Here is a 23,022-nt window from a genome sequence, read left to right on the forward strand (position 1 = left end):
GGATTCATCTAAGATAGCACAAGGGTTAAAGTGGCTAACTCCTAGTTTTGGTACAGCCCTGCTCAGCAAACAGTATGTCAGAGCAGAACACAGGCTACCATGTAAAAATGAAAGAGGTAAGGCGTTGAGTATTTTAAACTGTTGGTCTTAAAGAAGAGATTGTACCATTTGATAAATTCACATATCCGTTTTTGTTTTTTCACTTTTCTCTATCATCCTCTTTCACCACAGTATCATCTGAACTCTTTGAGATATGGCAGCTGCTCCGATGAGAGTCAGCTGTGTTCAGAGTGAAGAGGAGGAGCAGCAGCACAATCTCATGGAGATTATGGCGAGGTGACACTCATGGGGATGTGTCGTTCCAGTTAAGTACCTCGACTGGCAAGTAGTGAATTAATCTCCATTGATCAAATGTAGAAGTTTACATACTCAGACACATGAGAGAGGATGTTGGTGTGGTTGAACATCGTGCAGAACACTTCGTATTCCCCCATCCACTGACTGTTTCAGCCAGAAGCAGCACTGGCTCCACAGTGTTAGCTGTTGAATGCAGGGGGCAGGAATGGGTTCGGCTCGTTTCTGAAAATAGCTCAGAGGGGGAACACGAGAGTATGGGAGCTCAGTGCTGCAAAAAACACGGGTTGTTTGCAGGGATTGCGACACCGATTGGAAATTGCCACCTCTGAGATGTGATCCTACCAGCTTGACTGCTGTCTAAGAGAAGTGTTTCTTTGAAAGAGTGAACCAACAGTCGTAGAGGAGCAAATCTTTTTTATTTACCCTGTAAACAAGGTGAGCTGACTGTCTGCTTTATAAAGTATCAAATGACATTTTAAAAGGACGGTGACTTTTTTGGGAGATCTGACATCTTGAGGGAGCTCCTCTTGCATTTGGATCCTAACAACATGTTTCTCAATTTTAATTTTCTCATTTTCTGGACGTTTGGACAAAGGATTTCTTCTGGAATAGAATATACTAGTTGTGGATCTCCTGAGCCCCTGCTGGAATAATGGGAGACTTAAGGCAGACAATTGGGGTCATGTCACAGACTATATGTCCAAGTTCTGCAGCTGCATCTAAGGAGGACTTAAAAGTACCAAATGGTGTTCAAAGAGAGAAGATGCAGATGAAGAGAGAGATTTCTCTCATCAACGGTATCTGTCTCATCGTTGGTAACATGATAGGCTCTGGGATCTTTATTTCACCGAAGGGTGTTCTGATGTACAGCTCTTCCTATGGACTGTCTCTGCTGATTTGGGCCTTGGGAGGAATCTTCTCTGTGTTTGGAGCTTTGTGCTACGCAGAGCTGGGTACCACCATCACCAAATCCGGAGCCAGCTATGCCTACATCCTGGAGTCCTTTGGTGGCTTCCTGGCTTTCATTCGCCTTTGGACGTCCATCCTGCTAATTGAGCCAGCCAGTCAGGCTGTGATTTCCCTGACCTTCGCCAACTACCTGCTGGAAGCTTTCTATCCCACCTGCCAGCCTCCATATGATGGGGTTCGACTCATCGCTGCAGCCTGCCTCTGTAAGAAGCTCTACTGTGTCCTTATCTTGTCATTTAGACCTTAAATGCCACTTCATTTGAAAGTCATTGTTGAGGAAGCCAAAATGTTATAGATAAGTATTGTTTTTTGGTCATAAATTACTTTTTTTTGTTTGTTTCCATTGTTCTACAGGGGGTTTAATGACTTGATTTGTTTTTTTTACCATTAATGTGTATTTTTAATGGATTCTAGTTGCCTATGTAGCAGAACTTAGTATGTTAGTGACCCGATGTCTGCACTTTTGCCATCTAATATCAGAGGTCAATCAGGTTTGTTGCCGTTCACTTTCAAAACAATATTAACATGGCAAATAAAGAAGGGACGTTTGGGGATAATGGATTACATCTTTGTTCCTTGGCAGTTGCTTGCAGGAAAGCTCACATTTAGGCCTTTTCCAGGAGATCCCATTTGTCAAAGAACATGCATATGTGGGATAAGCAGCAGGACTGTGGATCTTAACGTTACTTTTTTTTAAATATGTCAAATTCTCTCTATCTGTGTCCAATTTTTATTTTTGTTGATGCTGTTGACTCTCATTTTGAGTTAATATCCATGTTTCCCAACACTCAAGGTGTTATTCAACATCAGGCACCTTTGATCTTGTTACTGTAGTCACTGTATGCTCTATTGTGATGGTTTGAGTCTTCTAGATAGATCCCTGACTATGGTGTTTCTTAAACTTAAACTATCGTAAACATAGTTGCACATCTTTAATAGATGACCCCAAGTAGCATCTCCAAACTGACCACCTGATTCCATAATATCAGAGACAGGTGAAATATTGGCGCTCTTAGGATATCAACACCCAAAAATGCCCTTTGACTAAGCCTCTCAGCACTAAGGTAGTCTATGTCTCCTGCATGTTTGTGGTAACGGTGTGCAGGACAATACAGCTACTGGGTCTCTGTCTAGATGTTACAGAGGGATTTCTAGTATCAGAGAGCTGCCAGGTAGTCTGCCATGACTGTCCTTCAATGCAACACATCCATTGCAACCTGAAACAGAGAAGGAATTGTTTTCTTTTCAACAATTAGTTGAGATTCTGCTATGGCAGCGAGACTGAAGAGTTGAAGTGTGACTATGAGATGGAGAAAGTTTTGCCTTTTGTTACACTGATACCGTAACATACTTTGGTGGTTGCAATGTGACCAACATAAGGAGGAGATGACAGGCTGTGGTTGGTGTGTGCGGTTCTTTCACATGTTACTGAAGCTACTTGTTGCCAGACAAATAAATTGGTGAGTTGCATTATGTCTGATTTCTCTTTACCATAGTCAAACAATCCTGCAAACACCACAAAAGTCAATGGCAGGACGATTTATTTGGTGTTGGCAGAGAGGATTTGTTCATTTTTAACCCTTGTGCTATCCTAGGCACTTTAACATTGGGAGTTGGGTCATCTAGACCCACTAGACAGTGCTCTGAACCTTTTTTCTTCAATGATTTGTGATCTTCACTGGTGTCCATGGATTACATGAAATCTTTCCACCTTTATCCACCTTTGTCATGGTAGGGAGAACACGTCAAAGTAAGAGTGGGGTCATCTACTAATACATGTTCAAGTGCAGCAACATTTAACACTTGAAAGGGTGACTTCCATGGACTACAATGTAGGATTGTATGGCAACAACAATTAATTAATATAAATTCCTTGCTTTTTTATGCTGACGTCTGTTTTGTTTGGAAATATTTTTTATAATTTTTGTCCTAAATTTCAGAGAAAAAAAAAACCCTATTATGTGTTCACAAAGATATCTGTAAACCTAGCATTGTCTCTGTAGCTTGGTAGCTTGATTACTGAAAAACCACAGAGGTTTACAGTCAGGCTTAAACTGCAATGACAGAAACAGGCTAACATGCCATTGATGTGAGATGGTAGCCTTGTGCTACTTTCGCAAAAATACCATTTCTGTTGTATTTACATGACCATTAGCAGCCTGAGTGGAACACTGTCAGCTGTGTGCTGCTTCACACAGACACACACCACTCTTGTGGTTTAAAAGCAGACTGCCACCAGAAAAAGGAGACAGGACTGTCTTCATTTTGGCCATTTTATTGGCATTGAACTGAGTATCTTCTGAGGCAGCCTGAGCAAGAAAAGCGTGATCACATGCATATCACACGTGCACACACTCCATACAGGATGGTAGTGTGCTGCGTCTAACAGTCATGTAAGCTTCAAGACTGAGTTTTTCCTTTGGGTTGGATGTTAATTGTTTTCCTGTAATGTGATGAGAAAATACGAAAAGCGTTTTCGCTGAAAGAAAAGTCAATCATGATGGTATTACTCACCAACAATAAAGGAATTTAACCATGGTTTCTCTGTGTTAAAACATCCAAATGTACTGTAGATAACTTCCCTGTTTTTAGTGGCCACATATTTTCAGAGCAAATCACCCTAAAACAAGTAGCATAAATCGCAGAATGTAGACAAGCAACGCGCCAAAGGAGAAGAGACAGTTCCTTTTGCCAACTGAACAGTTGTGAAGCAAGAACATCTTATATATGGGGGGAGAGGGGGAGCAGAAGACTTGGAGGCAGAGTGAAAGACCAGATGAGCTGGCATACACAATACAGGGGCGAACCAAATAATTTTAAGGGCTCAAGATGTCGTTTTCGAAAATATTGCTACTGTTATTTTCATAATGCCCATAGAGGCTTGTATTGATGGGTTCTTAATCTTTGTCAATAATGATAAAAATATTGACTTAAAATTTGAGGGGGCAAATACATGCTACTAGATCATGCAGAACCTAAATTACACAGCATGATATATACTCATTAGGCCTATATGGTCTCAAGTAATTGTTAAAGACAAACATTGACTTCATCATAACCTATTTCCTATAAAATTGGGGTCTAGGAAAGTGACTATAATGTTTCAATTCTTGTTGTTATGGATGTTTTGAATTAGTTTCATGTTCATATTACTAAAGAAAAAGGGGCCAAGAATTTTTTTTATTTTTTGTTATGTCTGGTGATATGGAGATGTGGAGATATGGACGTTTTTTGATTTATAATTCTAAGTTATATGTAATTCTCAATTGACAATTCGATTTGCAGATCAAGCTTAAAATATAAAAATACATTTTGCAATTTAGAAACCGATATTAAAATTTACAATTCAATATGATTAATTTCAAAAATAAAATATTAAATACCTACAAAATCAATTTTATTATAATTCAAATGACAATGTATTTTGCAATTTACTATGCAATTATAAACAATGACATTTGTATACATGGTTTGCTTTAAATTCATTTAAAAGTAACTTAAAAATCTATTGCATTGTAAAAAGCCATGCTTTTTGTGTCATTTGCACAGCATTTGTGCTTTACGTGTGTCAAAATTCAAATTGAAAAACAAAGTGTCAGACGCTCATCAGGTCGAGGCCTTCCACCTTCCTAAATTTGCTAAATACAAATAATAATTGGTCAACCAAATAAAAATATTACAGACTCAACTAACCAATGGAATCATTTTAACTCGGAGGTTAGAGAAGAGAATGGACTATCTACTCTGTTTATGACTACAAGTGCAACTTTTCTGTTGACGCTAGATATTTTGTTGTTAGAATCCACTCTGACGTTAAAGGGAAAATTTGTATTGCATAGATCATGTCTAAACCATAAGACTTGTTTAAACCATTAGACCAGTGTTTTTCAACCAGTGTGCCGCGGCACACTAGTGTGCCGTGGGAGATGGTCAGGTGTACTGTGGGAAATTACCCATTTTCACTGATCTAAAAGCATTTACCATCTCCAGGATTTCAGCTCTGTGTTCATCCAAACAGGCCCTGACAAAACACTGAGTAGTTAGGAATATGAAAGATCGTAAAATACTTTCTTCTTTGTGTTTATTTGATTCTATTAAAGACATTTTTATAAGAATGACGGTATCGCGATTTAGCTGCAGCTACAGCTGTTTTCTGAAAAGTCCCGCCCCTTTAACTGTCTCCACCAATCATTGTTGGAGGCTTAATCACACGTCATCAGTCTTACCAATCAGAAGTGATTAAAGTCTTCACTTCCTTGTTCTGATTCTGCTCATATAGTCTCTCAGTTCCATCAAAAATACCAGCTAAAGCTCGTCTTTAGCGGTGTAGCTTTCCACAGAATCCGGTGTCAGACCGTGGAACAAGTGAACAAAACCATGAAGCTCAGAGAACCGAGTCTGTCTGCTTTCGGCGGCTGTTTCCACTACATCTCCCATGATGCATTTGGTTAAAGTGACAGCGTCTCAGTGCACAATGCGTCTTCCCTGTTTAAACGTCTTGAAACCACAACGAACACACATCAAACAGTTTTTACATCTTCCTGATGAAATCAGAGGTCAACAGTTTAGTTCTCCTTCAAGGTTTGTGTTCATTAACAGCCAAACATCTCAGAGTTTGGTCCAAGTCATCCTTCTAACTGAAACACTTTTCTAATAACGTCTGGATTATTTTATATGTTAAATTTAAGAAGAATAAATAACAACATTAAAGAAACAGGATTAAGGTGAAGTAGCCAACAGACACAATTAAACTAAATTGAAACAATTTAATCATCTAAAAAGAAATAAAACAGTTTTGTTAAAGTCTTCAAAGACTTAATCTTTGATTAAGACAAAAGAAAAACTAATAAAACTTCAACATGTTCACTTTTTGTGTAGCTACAGAAAACATAAATATAATGTCAGTCTTTTTGTGTAAAATTTATCAAACATATTATGATCATATTGCTCAAAAATTACAGTCGCCTTTGTACTAACATCTAAAAATTAAATCACTATTCAAAAAGAATAGATTTGTTTTTTTGTGAGGTTACATAAAATTGCATCTTAATAAACTAAAGGGAAAAACAACTACCAGGGTAAAATGTTAAATAATTTAGCCGAAAATTATTACTGAAAACTAACTTAACATTTATCACGTCGTTTAGTAATCCACAACTATCACAAAAATGCATGTGAGATTGCAGAGGGACTGTACATCAATACGGACTCTAGAGTTTCTCCTTTTTTTTTTTGGATGCTGGTGTGCTGCGGGATTTTTGTCAAAGTTAAAGTGTGCCTTGGCTCATAAAAGGTTAAACACTGCATTAGACCAGCCACCCGTATCTATGTTTTTGTTATGCTATTTAAATGTGTATGCAGATGTGTCCATGTGTTTAGATGTAGATAGATACATTCTGGACATACTGTATGAATATCCTTTTACAGTATGCTTAAAAATGCACCCTCATGATGTAACACGTAGGAGACAAGTAAAATGTTTGGCTTCTACAAGAGATTTGTTTGGAGCTGAGAGGAGGAAAGTTCTTCCACCCTCTGCGTTAGGATTTACACTCTGTCCCATAGACAGATCTCAAGTAGAAAGTTGGAGGTGTGATTTTTTGCAAATTAATGAAGGTAATAGACCCCACCCTGATGAGAGTGTGAAAATTTGCGTTGAAATTTGACTTTTTTTGACACACATAGATCGCAATGCCAGGCAAATGAAAATGCATTACACCAGGGGACGCTGTTTTGCAATTTCATTTGAATTTTGACATAAAAACAGCATGACATTTTACAAACAATTCATTTTAAGTTACTTTAGAATGAATGTAAATTAAACCATGTATTTTTGAAATGCAATTGTTAAATATTGAATTAGAAATTTCAAAATGCATTATTAAAACGTTTAAATTGGATATTTAATTGTACATTCCAAAATGCATTGTCATTTTAATCCTGACATCCAAAACACATAACAATTTGCATTTTCAAATAACACGATCAAGTTACAAATTAAATTGTCAATTGAGAATTGCATAGTACTTAAAAAACTTCCAGACTAAAAGCTTAAAGCAAAAAGTAAAGAATATTTGGGTAGTTAACATGAAATGACTTACCGTACTTACCGTAGTTGCAGAATGAATGCAATAAACATCACAAAGGCCACAACAGAAAAAACGTCTAGTAACAAAGCCTAGGAAAAGCTATGTACCTTAGCTGGCATATTTTCCAGTTCAGCCCAGTTAACTAAATAAACTTTAACTTTTTTTTTTTTTTTGGAACTTGTTTCTATAAAGAGGCAATGACTTTTTCATAAACTATTGAAACATTTTCTCTTCTAAAAATCGTTCATGTTTTCATTCTGTTTGACCAAATGTCCAGACTTTTAGGATTCAGACATTTCTACAACACCATAGATAAGGATTACAATGTTAAAAGGAGTTTTGACCATGTGCAGCTTGTACCAGAACCTTTGTTATAAGAAATACTCAAGAAACTCCAAGACAGTGCCTCTAAGAGCAAATATAACTAAGATTCTCCCCCTGCCATGTCCAGGTATTCTCATCTTCATCAACTGTGCTTATGTAAAATGGGGAACTCTGGTTCAGGATGTCTTCACTTATGCAAAACTCATGGCACTCCTCCTCATAATCTGCATTGGCATCCTGAAGATGGTGGCAGGTGAGTGAAAAATAACAACACAAACAAATCATAGACAGCACATGGCCCATGTTTTGAGTTTTGGCATCTTTTTGTGTAGGAGAGATGAAGAGCTTTGAGAATCCATTTGACGGCTCATCCACAGATCCTGGAGAAATCTCTTTGGCTCTCTACTCTGCTCTTTTCTCCTACTCCGGCTGGGATACACTCAACTTTGTTACAGAGGAGATTAAGAACCCAGAGAGGTAAATCACTTTGTATAAATACCTGTTCAGTACATGTCCATAAGTGTCTTTGTAGATTAAAATAAGTTCTGGTTCTTTTTGATAACACTTAACAGAAAAAAACACAAAAAACAAGAGGTGTTGATCAGGATGAAAACCATGCATTTTCCACCTAGGTCTTCATTGATTTCATTAATATGCCTATATCATCAACATTAAAAAATAAGTGGTCCATTCCACGGATCCAAATGGAAGTAACACCAACTCTAGATCCCTTCTACCAGCATATCTGGGAGGATTCAAAGGTGTTCCCAGACCAGAAGAAAGATACAGACTCTCAGTGAGTGTAGGGTCTGCTGCAGGGTCTCCTCCTGGTTGTGTGTACATGCTTGTAATGCTGTACTGCTAATATGTCTGGTGAGCATTCTTGCCAACCATTCCAACAGGCTTCTTTTGAAGTGGAGAATGTGTGGCTCTGCTCCAGCTCATTCTTGACAATGGAAGTCTGCACTCTATCTCTAAAAAGAAATCCTGTAGAGGAAACCCATTTCTCTCTCTCAAATGTTTTCACAATTCACAGTTTATGTTCACCTAGATTACATAGACCAGGTGTGTCCAGAAGTGTCAAGAGCCAGGGCGACAGTGGCTCAGGTGGTTGAACGGGTCGTCCAATGATCAAAGGGTTGGCAGTTCGATCCCCACTCCCACCAGCCAAAATGTCGTTGTGTCCTTGGGCAAGACACTTCACCCTCCTTGCCTCCAGTGTGGCTCCACTGGTGTGTGAATGTGTATGAATGATCCCGGTGATGGTCAGAGGGGCCGTAGGCGCGAAATGGCAGCCACGCCTCTGTCAGTCTGCCCCAGGGCAGCTGTGGCTACAACAGTAGCTTACCATCACCAAGTATGAATGAGGAGTGAATGAATAATGGACATAATGTAAGCGCTTTGGGTGTCTTGAAAAGCGCAGATAAATCCAATCCATTATTATTATTACATGTTTTCCTACCAAACTGCCATTGAGACTCCTTATTAGGTAAACACACCACATCCAGGAAATAAACAGCAGATAAGGCAGGGTTTCTGGTGAACCAGTAGGAGGCTGGCCCTCAAGGCCTGGATCTGGATACCCCTGATATAGATTAACCAGCAATTAAAAGTCTTTGTCTTTTGACACAGCTTTTCATCCCAATAACAAACCAGGACAAAATTCAAATTACCTCTGATGTAGCAGATGGGATATCAAGGCCCCCAAACTTTTTTTTCTTTTGCTGCTCTGTAAAGATATTTATATATAATTTTTTTTATAAAAAGGGCAATCTTGGTGGAGTCAAACGTTAAATAGAAACAAGTGTGATTTGTTGCCAGCCCAAAAAAATGCTTCTGCTTTTTTGAACAGGACAGCTCCCACATTATAACCCACAGTGCCTGGTCCAAAACGTTCTTTGAGTCCACAAAAAACACAAGAAGTAGATGCTCAAACTCCCAATATCCCTTGATGAATCTTGCTATGATTAAAGCAAATCCTGTCTTCTATGACCAAGACAGAACCTACAGTTCCTCCTCAATATTAGATCTGATTTTCCAGTACACCAGCAAAAACCTCACCAAGGGGAAAACCCAATTTTAGCAATCCTGATTAGTGGTTGGATAGCTCAGGGTGTATTCCGACTAAACACATTTGGTCCGCTTAAAGTGAACCAGAGTTTGTTTCCCCCAATAATCCAGAGCATATTTTTAGTCTTAATACAACCAAGCGGACCCTGCGGTCCGGGACCAGGAGCAGCTCTCTGACCCATCTTTTGAGGTGGTCTCTTTTGTTTCAAGTAGGATTTCGGTTTTCTCTGGCTGAGATTCCTCAGTCTGAATACAATCCATTCCCAGAGCGGAGCAACTGAACCAAAACGGCCACCGTAGCCGAATTGGAATTTAGAAACAAATAAGCCACAGACGAATATAAAGCACCAATTGTTGTGTTATCAAACAGAAAGAAAAAGGCTCCAACTGTTTACTTGTTATAAAGATTATTTTAAGATTATTTAAACACTGAAAATGCTTCTTATATGCTTTTCTGTGTCTCATTATGCGGCACGCGCTGCTGTGATGTCTTCCTAAAAACTTCCTTGTAGTTACTTACATATTCTCTTAAAACAGTGCCATAACCCCATAACGGTGAGACACAGCAAACTGCTTTCACCAAAGGTTTTATTACTCGAAGACCTAAATATTCACTTGTACACTGTCAACAACTCACTTACTAATGATCTTCTTTCCTGTTTGGACAGTTTTTGTTTGCAACAATTTGTTAATTTTACCACTCACTCAAGAGGACACATTAGGACTTAATATGTTACTCAGGTATAATACCCATGGACTGTAAATCAACCATATCCATATGTCACATTATTTCTTTCCAAACAGAACCTTTCACGCAGTATTACCTTCTGCAAAGTAAAGGATGTCAACCTGGAGATATTTGTCTACCCTAATCAGTAAACTTCCAGTTTTACAACTCCTGGGGCCTCATTTATAAACGTTGCGTACGCACAAAAGAAGGCGTACGCCACTCTCTACGCAATAGTTGAGATTTATAAAAAGCAAACTTGACCTTCCTTCACGCAAGCTCTGACCCAGGCGTACGCACAAAAACGGGTGAAATGAGAAACGGCGACGCCGTCGGCAGATGGAAGAAACACGTGAAAGTGAAAATGACAATACTGCCTCTCAGAAATAACATGAAGACTTCACAAAGCAAGTCTTACAATTAACAGCCTACACGAACACCCGTTTGATCGATCAGCAGTGAAACAAACAAAAAAAAAATCAAACAAAAATTACAACAGAAATTCAAATGAACACTTATTTGCAAAAAGAAAAGTGAAATATGTTCTGCAATGTTGGCATGTTGTGCAATTCATCCTCATAAATAATATAGTTAACAGAACAAAATAATGTACAAAACTGACATTCCCGTCAATGTGTCCGTCTGGCGGAGCAGATATAGGTGAAATTAGACAGACAGATGGATAGATAGAGAGAGATGCATTAATTGTCCACTAGGGAAAGTTGTTTTCATAGTAAAACATTTCTTCATAAGCTACAGAATTATGGTATTCATGCATATGCCTTTAGTTTGTTTTATTTTTGATGAAACAATGTATGGCGTATGTTTCGACCATTCAGAAAGCAACAAGAAATTACATTTGCGCTGATCAATTTCCCATTTCCACGTCGATTATTACCGACATCTGCAGCTTGTCAGATGTAATTAAATGGAGGGAAATAAAATGCCCCATCACAATGCGTAATGACGCACAATGGCTGATCTTGCGCTCTTAGAAGATGTGGCAAATGGAAGAATTCGGAGTGAACGCATCTTTAGACAGCAAGGAAACTTGTTGGCAAACGAGGACGAGTGGCTTATGAGCCGGTTCCGACTTCCTCTGCGGGCTTTTGGGGGTGTGTCACCCGGTGCATCTGGCGCGTCGGTGTCCCCCTGCGCCTCAGTCACCACTCCACTTAAAAGGGATTCCCCAATTATTGCCGCCAGTCTCTCATCAGGAGGGGTCAGCTCCGGTGTCCCCCCCCACACACACACACCCGTGGCAGACACGGGTGTGTGTGTGGGGGGGGGGGGGGGGTTTCAGCGCTAGACGTTTTTTTGCCTTGACTTTGATGTCCGACCTTTTCTTTTTTATTTCGGCCACGGTCCGAGGTTGTGAGGCTGCAGCATTTACAGCGTCTGCCGCCGTCTGCCACTCACGTGCCTTTTTGGCATTAGTAAGGCCACACTGTGCCCTCCAAACAACATTATTCTCCTCTTTTCCACCTCGCCAACGATAACTTCTACTTCACATTGAGTGAAGTTACGTTTTTTTGATTTTCTCTCCGTGTTTGGCATGGTTTCGCAATCAATGAATATTCATTTGTGGGCGTTTCACGGACTATTTATGGGCAACTATAGGCGTGTCATGAGGCCGCAAAAGCTGCGCAGAATTTAGAATTGGTTGTGATTTATTAAGAGAAAGATGCGTAGGATGTGCGTTGGTGATGATTTCACCTCTGAAAAGTAATGGTGTTACTCCCATCCTTAAAAAACTGGGTTCAGACCGCATAGATCTCAATAATTTCCGTCCCATTTCCAACCATCCATTCATTTCAAAAATTCTTGAGAAAATAGTATCTGCTCAACTTCATGCTCATCTGTCCTCCAATAATCTGTAAGAATTTTTCTAGTCTGGTTTCCGTTCCCTTCATAGTACATAAACCACTCTTCTAATGACCTTTTCCTCTCTGCTGATGGTGGTTTATTATCCATCCTCTCTTTGATTGATCTCGGTTCAGTTTTTGACACCATTTCTCATTCCATCCTCCTGAACAGACTCTCTTCCATTGGCATCTCTGGCACCATCCTTTCCTGGTTTCATTCCTACCTGTCTGACCATACTCAGTTTATTCAACTGAAATCCTTCACTTCTCATTCTGTCTCTATCACAACTGGTGTTCCTCAGGGTTCTTTCCTCAGTCCACTCCTCTTCATCGTCTACCTTCTCCCGCTTGGTCATATTTTCCAGAAACACCACATCCATTTCCATTGCTATGCGGATGACACAGAGCTCCATCTCTCCAGCTAACCCAACTCCACACAGCTAACCTAACTCCACACAGCCTCCATTAGTGCTGGTTTACTGCATCAATGAAGTCAAATCCTGGCTCACCTCAAACTTTTTAAAACTCAATAGTAATAACACTAAACTTCTACTGATGGGCACCAAATCCACCCTGACCAAGATCAATCACTTCGCTCTCTCCATCGACAGCTCCACCATCTCTCCTTCCCCTTAAGTAAAGAGTTTGGGAGTCATCCTCGACAGTACTCTCTCCTTCACTTCTCGCATAAACAGGATCACCTGCTCAGCCCACTTCCACGCCCTCTCTCACTCCTCAGTCCACTACTGTACTCGTACACAGCCTTGTTACTTCCCGCCTGGACTACTATAACTCTCTTCTGTTTGGTCTCCCACAAGAATCCGTCCATAAACTTCAACTGGTTTAGAATTCAGCTGCTCGTATCATCGCACGCACTCCCTCCATCAACTACATCACACCTATCCTTCAACAGCTTCACTGGCTCCCCATTCCATACCGCATTCAATTCAAAATCTTGCTCTACACATTCAAAGCCTCTCACAACCTCGCACCTCCATATCCCTCTGACCTCCTTCATATTGCCGCACCTGCTCCCTCTCTCCACTCCTCCTCCTCTATCCAGTTTTCTGTCCCTTCCGCCTGTCTTGTCACCATGGGGAGCCGGGCCTTCAGTTGCTCTGCTCCCCCGGCTTTGGAACTCACTTCCCCCTGACCTCAGCAACACTGACACACTCCTACATTTCAAATCAAAACTAAAAACTCATCTCTTTCAAATAGCCTATTCACTGAAACAGTAACTTTTTCACGTTTTTTAATACATTTTATTTAAATGTGTGTATATAGTGTTTATTGTATTTTACATACCGTATATATGTTGAACAGCGACCTTTCACCATGGGGAGCAGGGCTCAGAAAGGCGCCTAATAGATAAAATGTATTATTATTATTATTATTATTATTATTATTATTATTATTATTATTATTATTATTATTATTATTATTATTATTATTATTATTAGAGGTGGCTGGCATCTAATCAGGTGCAGGTCACGTTTTTGACCTGGTTAACCCTAGATCCCTTCTGGAGTGGTTTCAGAATCCAGGCATCAAGGGCCGGTGACCAACATGTTTTCCAACTAATCTGTCATTTAAGCTTTTTATTGGATAAACGCACCTTATCCAGGTAATTGGTAACAGATAAGGCAGGATTTCTGGAAAGCCAGAAGGAGGCCAGCCCTTACGGCCTGGAGTTTGACACCCCTGGTCTAGAGGGATCAGAGTCACTCGTGTCAAAACTGTGTGGTAATGTCTTTTCTTTGTGCATCTCTTGTTGTAGGAATCTGCCACTGGCCATTGCTGTCTCCATGCCCATCGTAACCATCATCTACCTACTGACCAACGCTGCATACTATGTTGTTTTGGACATGCCGTCCCTGCTGTCTAGTGATGCTGTTGCTGTGGTAAGGAATCCCAGTCACCTGAAAGAGAGCCACATCTTCCTGCTTCTAAATTTAGCTCTCCTCTAGCTTGGAGTGGCACACACGCTATTTTAAGATGAAAATAAACTGCTGAAGGTACAGAAAAGCTATTTCCATGTTAAATGATCCTAAACAAAATGTTGTGACTACCCCACAGACATTTGGAAATGCAGTGCTGGGGCCGTTCAAGTGGATCATCCCTGTGTCAGTGGCCATGTCCTGCTATGGAGGACTAAATGCTTCCATCATTGCTGCCTCACGGTATCTGTGGAAATTGAGCTTGGCTGCCTCATCTGTGCTTAGGTAAGAGTCAGACATTTTTTGTTCCTCTCTGTCAATTAAACAGGCTGTTTTTCGTGGGAGCCAGAGAAGGACACCTTCCAGATAGCCTCAGCCTGATCCACGTGCAGCGCTACACACCCATACCTGCTCTGGTGTTTAACGTGAGCGATGTTAAACCAGAGAATTATAAAGAATGCCTCGCATGACAATACAAGACTGACTGTTATCCTTTTGCTGGGCTGTGTGGCTGCAGGGACTGATGGGCCTGATCTTCCTGTGCGTGGAGGACGTGTTTCAGCTCATCAGCTACTTCAGCTTTAGCTACTGGTTCTTTGTTGGGCTCTCAGTGGCCGGCCTCATCCACCTACGGATTACCCAGCCAGACAGACACAGACCTGTCAAGGTACAGCCTCTAAGAATCCATCTCACATTAATGTAAATGGAATAACAGTACATTCATACATTTTGGAAACAGAACTAATGTGAATAACTTATTTATTTATATGTGTTTTGTTTTTGTGTTTTAGGTCAAACACAAAAAGAATCAGAAATGTCAAATTTATTAACTTTTAATAACTTGAGCTTTTTGTTATTATTTATGTTATTTCATACCTTGATTTATTAATAAAATGTTTTATGTTATGTTTTATGCAAGATCCAATCTTACAGGACATTGAAAAGATTAAATGAGATGTTTATCAAATCAAAAAACTTCCTTTCACTGTACTTTTGCAAATAATATGCATCGCGAAGTGCTAGAGTTCACTCCGGTGTAAAAGGGAGTCATGATCCTGCCCCTTCGGGTGGGGACCAGGTCTCCGAATGTGGTGACCTCCATAGTGTTGAAGCTGCTGGGTTATTTTTTACACTTGGATCTTTGAGCAGATGTGAACCTCGCCATTTGAGGGAACTGGAAGATCCATGTGTAAAAGCATCTCTCATAAATTAGAGTGCCCAGAAACAATGAAACATTGATAACCATAATTCTAAAGTGTGCTTCAAAAATGCACCCACCACCTTAGATTTGTTCTGCCAAAATGAAAACCTACAGCTTATAACTAGAACCATTTGTCTGGGAGTTTACGGTGATTTCTTGATACACAAAAATGCTTCGAACTCCTCTCTGAATTCATGTTTTGTCTTATCTTTTTCTTTTTTTACAGCTCTCTTTGTTCTTCCCCTTTGTCTACTGCCTGTGCAGCCTGTTTTTGGTTATTGTGCCCCTTTATGGAGATACCATCAACTCTCTAATAGGAATTGCCATTGCACTCTCTGGAATTCCAGTATATTATGTGGCAATCTATCTACCGGAGGACAGAAGACCCAGATTCCTGCGTAAACTAAACAGTAAGGCTGCTGATCATTCCGTTTCTGACACTTAATTAAAGAGTAAGGGCAATCTAAGCCTGATTTGGAGACCTTTTCACATCCTGTCCTTACCCTCCTTTCTTTCATTCATTCTTTTTTTCCAGCTTTCACCACCAGATACACGCAGATGATGCTTTACTGCTGCCTGACCGAGTTTGACTTTGAGGCAGAAGTGCAAACAAGAGATAAAACAAACTGAGCCAAAACTTATACCATGCATTTGCCAAAATTTTGGCTCCTGGTTTTGGACAACTGTGAAGATTTTTCTACTAGGCCAAGTAGAACAAAAATGGATTCAACCACAAAAGGAGGAATTGCTCAAAAACCTTTCTTTTCCAGCTCCATTCCCACTGAGATCCCATTAAAATTCTGTGAGGATATTAATAAAATGATTCAAACAATCTTGAGTTTGAAGTAAAACCTTTTTTTTTGGAAATTACACTTTTTATATTTCCAGAAAAGGAAAACTAAAAGCCTTGCACATGACACGACTCAATATTTTCTACACATTACACACAAAAAATAAAAATATAAGATATGATGTGAAGTACGTAAGATGATTGTCTTTCAAATTGAAATCTTACTAAATCAGAATCTCTGATTAGCAAATATATACAAATACTTTTTACTGAGAGTTTAAAAAACTCAAATATTTTGAATGGTTTCTTCAAAACGTTCCAAGAAACTGGAGAAATCTCTGTGCGTAAGGGGCAAGCAGAGGTTCAGTTTAAAAACCTTTTAGTGTTTTCAATGAAAAAAGTTAGAACTAAACACAGTTGTATTGATGAGTGTAGAAATAATTTTTCATTACAACATGGTCTACAGTACTACTTGATTTCACACTTTGGAACATGATTGGATGAATGTTGTCACCTACCAAGAGGAAGTTTAACTTTTTTATTTTGAAGGTCATTTACAATTAGGTGCAGTAATGTTGAGCATCCCTGAGTTGTCCAAAAAATGTTTGTAGTCTTTATCATTGTCTGCTTCATCTGCAAAAATGCATGAAAAAAAGAAACATTTTTTTTAAATGCAATGAGCTTGACATCCCTTTGGCTTTCCCAAAAATCAGACATCTTAATTTTGATTACTCTGTCTTTCTGACTATACGTATACCAGAGTATAGGTCACAGGAGCCAAAAACGGCATAACAAAGAAGAAAAAATTCTTTATCCCTTGTGCTATCCTAGGCACTTTACCATTGGGAGTTGGGTCATCTAGACCCACTAGACAGTGCTCTGAACCTTTTTTCTTCAATGATTTGTGATCTTCACTGGTGTCCATGGATTACATGAAATCTTTCCACCTTTATCCACCTGTGTCATGGTAGGGAGAACACGTCAATGTAAGGGTGGGGTCATCTAAGATAGCACAAGGGTTAAAAGATGCGATGTAATGTAGGTTGTACTTTTAGGAGAAAAATGTAACACTTCAGAAAAATTTCGCCAAGCCCGGTGTTATGCTGCGTTCACACCAAACGCGATGCACACGTTTGTCCTAATGCGTGGGTCCTGGAAGGGATTAAGCTGCTTTTGTTATTTTTTATTTTACTTTATTTGACTCAGTACAAAGTGATAAAAAGATAAAAACAAATCTGAAAGCAAGTTTGTGAATGAGAAAGGAAATGAAAAAGAATATTAGGGAAAGAAATGTTTTTGTGAAGAGCATTTCAGTCCAACTCCAGTTGATCTCAAATGGCAGAAAAATAAAATGTTTTCTAACATTTTCTGTTAGACTTTTTTTAATTACTTTAGTCTTTTCTTATAGAGCTGAATATTATAGAGAAACCAGCTGTACAATTGCATGATAAGCCCTATGATTTTGAAACACCTGAGGAATTATTGCGAATGTAGACAGATGTCTCAGGAATCAATTTCAATGTCTTCATGTCTAAATCCCTAGTGTGATTTATTCTTTGACAAACACACTTGACTCTTATAAACGTCACCAGAAATTTGGAATAAATGTCAACTGGGTCAACCTGACCAGGATTGCAGCCACCCTAATGCCTGAAGCACGGCCATCCATCACACTATCGTACAGCTGTGGCCAAATAAGGTTGGCGCTATGGCGACTTGTCTGATGATTTCTTCCATCTGTAGCAGCTGAGATGACAATGTGGTTTTGAGAGGGGTTAGGCCTTTGGACTTGCAGACTATTTGCAAGACAGTCAACAGTGATTCAACTACACTTCAAATGGAAAGTTAAGTAAAATCAAAATAGCAAAAACAAAATTTGGTGAAAAGAAGTGTATTCTGCATTATTTTAATAGATCAGGACAGTCTGTTTACATAACAAACGGTTTTTCAATAATTTCTTTAACCCTTATTTCTGATCTAACATTTCTGATCTAAAATTGCCTTAATTAAGCTTCTACTTGAAAGCAAAAAACATAAGTGAATTTTTTTTCATAGCTGGAAATATATTCAGGCATCAAGGAGGCAGATATTAGAGCAGAACTGTGAAAGTAAGACCTTTAAAATCATTGCTGTTCTTGCACACAAAGTTACTTTGAGCAGAACCACGAGCCGAGCATGTGTTGTGTTCAGGGAGGTCTGGTTCATCTGCCCTTCTGTATTACATGGTGCAGTTGGCAGAGTCAAACCCGGGACAGATCCACTTGTTGCTAAACTGTCTGTAGCCCTCAGCGTCAATCAGACTACTCCCTAAAAAACAGAAGTTTGATTTCAGGGTTGAAGGAGCATAAACGTAACAAGAAAACAAGCTGCCTGTCAGCCGTCATAGTCACCATCCATCAGGTTCTGCAGGCTGCAGTAGTTTGTGCTGTTGTCATCTGGATCTTTGGAGAACTCTGACATGGCCTCCCCCTGTACCATGGAAACATCCAGAAGAGAAGATTTAACAGGAGCTGACATGCAGGCATGGACTGAAAAACTTAAAAAATGAAAATAAAATAAAAACACTTTTTGAAAATTAAAATACAAAAATTCATAAGAAAAGTCAAATTGTTTTGCAAACAGAGCCTCAAAGACCCACTTCAATGAAATTCCCGTTTTTGGTCTTTTTAACATGTTCTTGTAGCATTTTTCTTATGATGGGGGACATAGATAAAATAATTTCATAATAAAACTGCATTTCTAAGTATTTTTATGGATCAGGAGCAAGATGACAAAACAATGTTTAAAAAACATTATTTTGTGATGAAGCAAGTGAAATGGCCGGGCTGAATTCTGCCTGCTCTGCTCCATTCTGATGCATCCACTTGCAGAGTAATAGATCCATGATGGTCTTTGTTTTCCTCCTCCAAGCTGGAATCTGGCTCAAAACCGTCCGGCTAGATAGCTCCAATATTGCTCCCCATTGTTGTTGCACCACTAATGTTAACTTGAGGTTGTGAGGGGCTGTAAGCTAGCGTGGGAGAGAGTGTAAAAAAAGGGATGATGGGATATCGGCGGAGGCTTACTTCCACACCAACAGTACTGCCAAAAACTCAGAGGCGCATTTCTGATGAACTCCTGCACAAACTATGTCCCAGAAAACGACAACTTTCTTTATTTAGCCTAAAACCTGTATAGTTAAAAGACCACTGGGGAGGCTTTTACAATAGATAAAAATACGATTGGAGTGGGACTTTAAATTTTGGTGTTTTACTTGCTTAACACTTTAAATATATGTTTTTTATCTGTGTTGTCATCTTCCTCGGATTGGTTCTGACTGCACTTGTCATCATACAGTTACATTAGGACATGTAACCAGCAGTTTCACATGTGCAGCAGGAACTGTCAAGGAAAACATTCATCAGAGCAGCCAGGATACCCCAGCCAGCTGCAGCTCAGATTTTTTCTTTGAAAGTACATAGTTTGATAGTTTTAACCTAAATACAAATACCACCTTCCCCTGTAGACTTAAGTGAAATCATTTTACGACATATCCTCCATAGGACATTGATGTGCACAAAGTCTACCACAGATGGATGTTTGACCCTTTTGTTGCTTTTATGCTTTGACACAAACATTTAACAACAATTTTGGTTTGTTTTTAGTACAATATTTAGAGGAAAATAAATCAAATGAGAGGAAATTGCAAAAATAGAAAAAAAAGCAGAAATCACGGCTGACATTCCAGATGGCTTGCTTGGACAGAAAGCCCAGGCTGGGATTTCTAATTTATCTGAGATCAATTCTGCTTTGGCTTCCTGGTCAAGAGCAGCTTAACATTCAGGTGGGAACTGAAAGTCAGAAAGAAATAACAGTCTGTCTGCAGAGTTTCCTGTAACTGCAGAATTTCTCTTATTGCAGCATTCTCTTCTTTATAATACCAGACACCATCCCGTAACCCCATTTTGTTCAAATAGTGAAAAGGACTCAGTAAATGGTTTGAATATTTAAATGGTAAATGCGAGAGACTTAATACTGCAGCACTTAGCAGTCCATCCATCTTGTATACACGGGGTAAACATGCAGACTCCATCCAGAAAGGTCCCAGCTGGGATTTGAACAATGGTCTTCTTGCTGTCAGATGAGAGAGCTAACCACTGCACCATCATGCATCCCAGTTTCCTATCATGACTACATATTCATGCACACTTAATGGCAGCAGAGTCACCATGCAAGGTACAAACAAGCAGGAGTAACATGGGAAGTACCCTCGTCTTGCCCAAGGGTACTTCCACATACGAGGGAACCAAACCTGCCAACCTCTGATCATGGAACGACTGGGATGTAAAGTAGATGGTCACAGGTGTGATCATAGAGAAACAAGCTCTTTTCCGCTATGGGTGAGAATTATTTGTATGTGCTCTGGTTATTTTAAATCAGTCCCATGCATTATTTTGTTTAATAAATAAAAGCAGGTACTGATCTGTCTTGACCTGGCTTAGAAGATGTGCGAAAAAAGTTCAGAATAAGCTTCTCTGACCATGCCAAGATCTCTGACTTACTCTGAATGTCTTGATAAATAACTTTAATACCTTTAAAGTGTTGGAAAACACATGGCACGCTAATAAAACAACCAACATTTTATTCTGTTGAAATTCAAACTTTCTTTAGAATTTATGTTTATTTTATTCCTCAGAAACTGTTTTCTTCATAAGCTTCATACTTTTGATTAATATCTGTGAAATGTTAATTTCTTGGAAATTCCAGACGAGCATAGATACGGTTTGTCAGCAAAGATAATCTATGGGAAACGCTGATAATCAGATTTTCTTCTGATTTTATCTGTATCGGACACAGAAGTTAATTAATTTTCCATCCACGGGGCATCTGTTACTTTTTTTTCCATTTCACACAAAAACTAGTTTAAAGTGCAAATTTTTAATTAATTTTAACGGTCAAAAAAAAGAGAAAAAAGGTCTCATAGATGGGAAAGATTGTCCAAACAAAGCTAAAGTGTAGCTTTTCTAAAAGCTGCAAAAGTTTGATGCAGAAAAGTGAGACTTACTGTCACTTTGCAAACAGTGGACTGCTCCAGGAGGAACTGGAGGTTGTTCACCTTCTTAGATCGAGGAGACGTGTGCACTGCTTTGATCAGATAAGGAGCTGAGGACAGAAGCTGAAAAGCACATTTCACATTCAGTCAGGGCTTACATGACTGAACATTTTATCCTTTCTTACGCCCATCGATGAAAACATCTGCATGAGTTCTAGCTAAGGTTGCATAATCAGAGTTTCAGAGAAGTCTAGCATGTAAAGTTTTGGAGTTGATGTCTCTGACCTCATACGAGCATCTCTCTCCTGCAGCTGCACAGCTCTGCCTGATCTCCCAGGCCTGGATCTGGTTCACAAGCTTACCATTCACATCTTCACATGTAATGCCAAACAACCTGTGAGGCCCACAGGGTTTGCAATGTCAGTCAACACAAAATAAAACAAACTGAGGACCCAATTGGCAGTTACAACAGAAATTTGACAAACATTACCATTTAACCTTGCACTGTGCAGTGCGATCTGCACATGAGATGATGGCCGAGGCCCCCAAGATGAAAATCAAGCTGAAAAATCTCCGGTCCATGCTGAGAGCTCTCAGTGAGGACTTGAGCCATGCACAAATGTCTCCTGGATGTCTGTTTGCTCCGCTCCAAGGGCTTAAAAGAGCATCTCTGGGTCAGGAGGGACTGTGGAAAACAAGGCATGTTCATGGATTTCCATGGAGTGAGACTTCCCGATATGGGAAAACTGTTCATGCTTTATACAGCTGTAAATCTGAACTTAACGCAGATATAATCAATTTTGTGTTGTGAATTTCTAAATAATAGATGCAAACAAAATTGTGTTACGTGAACTATTTCAAGATAACAGTTTGATTTCAAAGATGTTGAGACAATCATGCATCCAGCGTCCTGAATATGTTGTGAGAAACATGAGCCAGTTGGACATTTGAAGTTTTTGGAAAGTCCTGTACAATTTTTAATTCATTAATACGTTTTTTTATTTTTAAATCAGAAAGCCCAGAATGTTTCCTAACTTTTTGAAAAACTTCAGGGGAAAAGTAATCCAGGCTGCAGAGGTCTTATTGTAAGGATGGGTTCCTTAAAATCAGTTTTCTTTCTGTGTTTTTCTTTATCTTTTTTGTCATATTTAGATGCTTAGATTCTTTGTTCAGTTTTCCTATTTTCAAATTTTGTTTCTTAAGATGACACATGAATACAACCAAATTATTACATTTTTCGGTCTCTAATCATTGCAGCTGCTTTCTGGTATATTAGTAACTCACAGTATTTAAATGCATGGTTTTCTTCCATTCCTTCAGTCTCTGCCCTGTCACACATGTTTGTCCTTATTTCTGGTTCTGGCCGTGGTTTGATTCCAGTTTTGTTTTGTTTTTTTCATGCTTGAGTTCCTCATACAGTATTTAAATTTAGGATTCTCTTTTTTGTTGTCACCTTATTCAGATTTAGATAGATGCAATTTCCTTCATAGCAGCTCCTCCATTTTTATCTGACAACAGACAAAAAGTTCTGTTTGTTGTTCCCGTTCATCTATTGTAGTTACAGATAATTGCAGCAAGAAAGGAGCATTTAAATTGTCAGCATAAGATACAGAGACTTGCCTGAACCATGAACCAGCACCGCTGGACTACTGCAAACTGGA

At 39.3% G+C, this 23,022-nt stretch overlaps 2 protein-coding genes across 2 annotated transcripts; one reads left to right on the forward strand and one right to left on the reverse strand.

Annotated features, from left to right (window-relative positions):
- Positions 1-583: 583 nt before the first annotated feature.
- On the forward strand, positions 584-16,375 carry LOC101165841 (Y+L amino acid transporter 2). The gene is made up of 9 exons (XM_004078893.4): positions 584-1,529; positions 7,867-7,992; positions 8,072-8,216; positions 14,179-14,302; positions 14,478-14,581; positions 14,667-14,763; positions 14,856-15,005; positions 15,766-15,949; positions 16,075-16,375. The coding sequence occupies exons 1-9, from the start codon at positions 1,010-1,012 to the stop codon at positions 16,167-16,169; spliced, it is 1,545 nt and encodes a 514-aa protein (XP_004078941.1). The 5' UTR covers positions 584-1,009; the 3' UTR covers positions 16,170-16,375.
- A 1,122-nt stretch (positions 16,376-17,497) lies between these two features.
- LOC144986606 (uncharacterized) lies at positions 17,498-22,065 on the reverse strand. The gene is made up of 5 exons (XM_078934114.1): positions 21,852-22,065; positions 21,647-21,755; positions 21,374-21,484; positions 18,720-18,798; positions 17,498-18,636 (listed from the first exon to the last, which is right to left on the reverse strand). The coding sequence occupies exons 1-5, from the start codon at positions 21,941-21,943 to the stop codon at positions 18,548-18,550; spliced, it is 480 nt and encodes a 159-aa protein (XP_078790240.1). The 5' UTR covers positions 21,944-22,065; the 3' UTR covers positions 17,498-18,547.
- Positions 22,066-23,022: the final 957 nt, after the last annotated feature.

Source organism: Oryzias latipes, chromosome 17, assembly GCF_053564925.1.
Source record: "Oryzias latipes strain Hd-rR chromosome 17, Olatipes_Hd-rR_3.1".
NCBI classification, from domain to species: Eukaryota; Metazoa; Chordata; class Actinopteri; order Beloniformes; family Adrianichthyidae; genus Oryzias; species Oryzias latipes.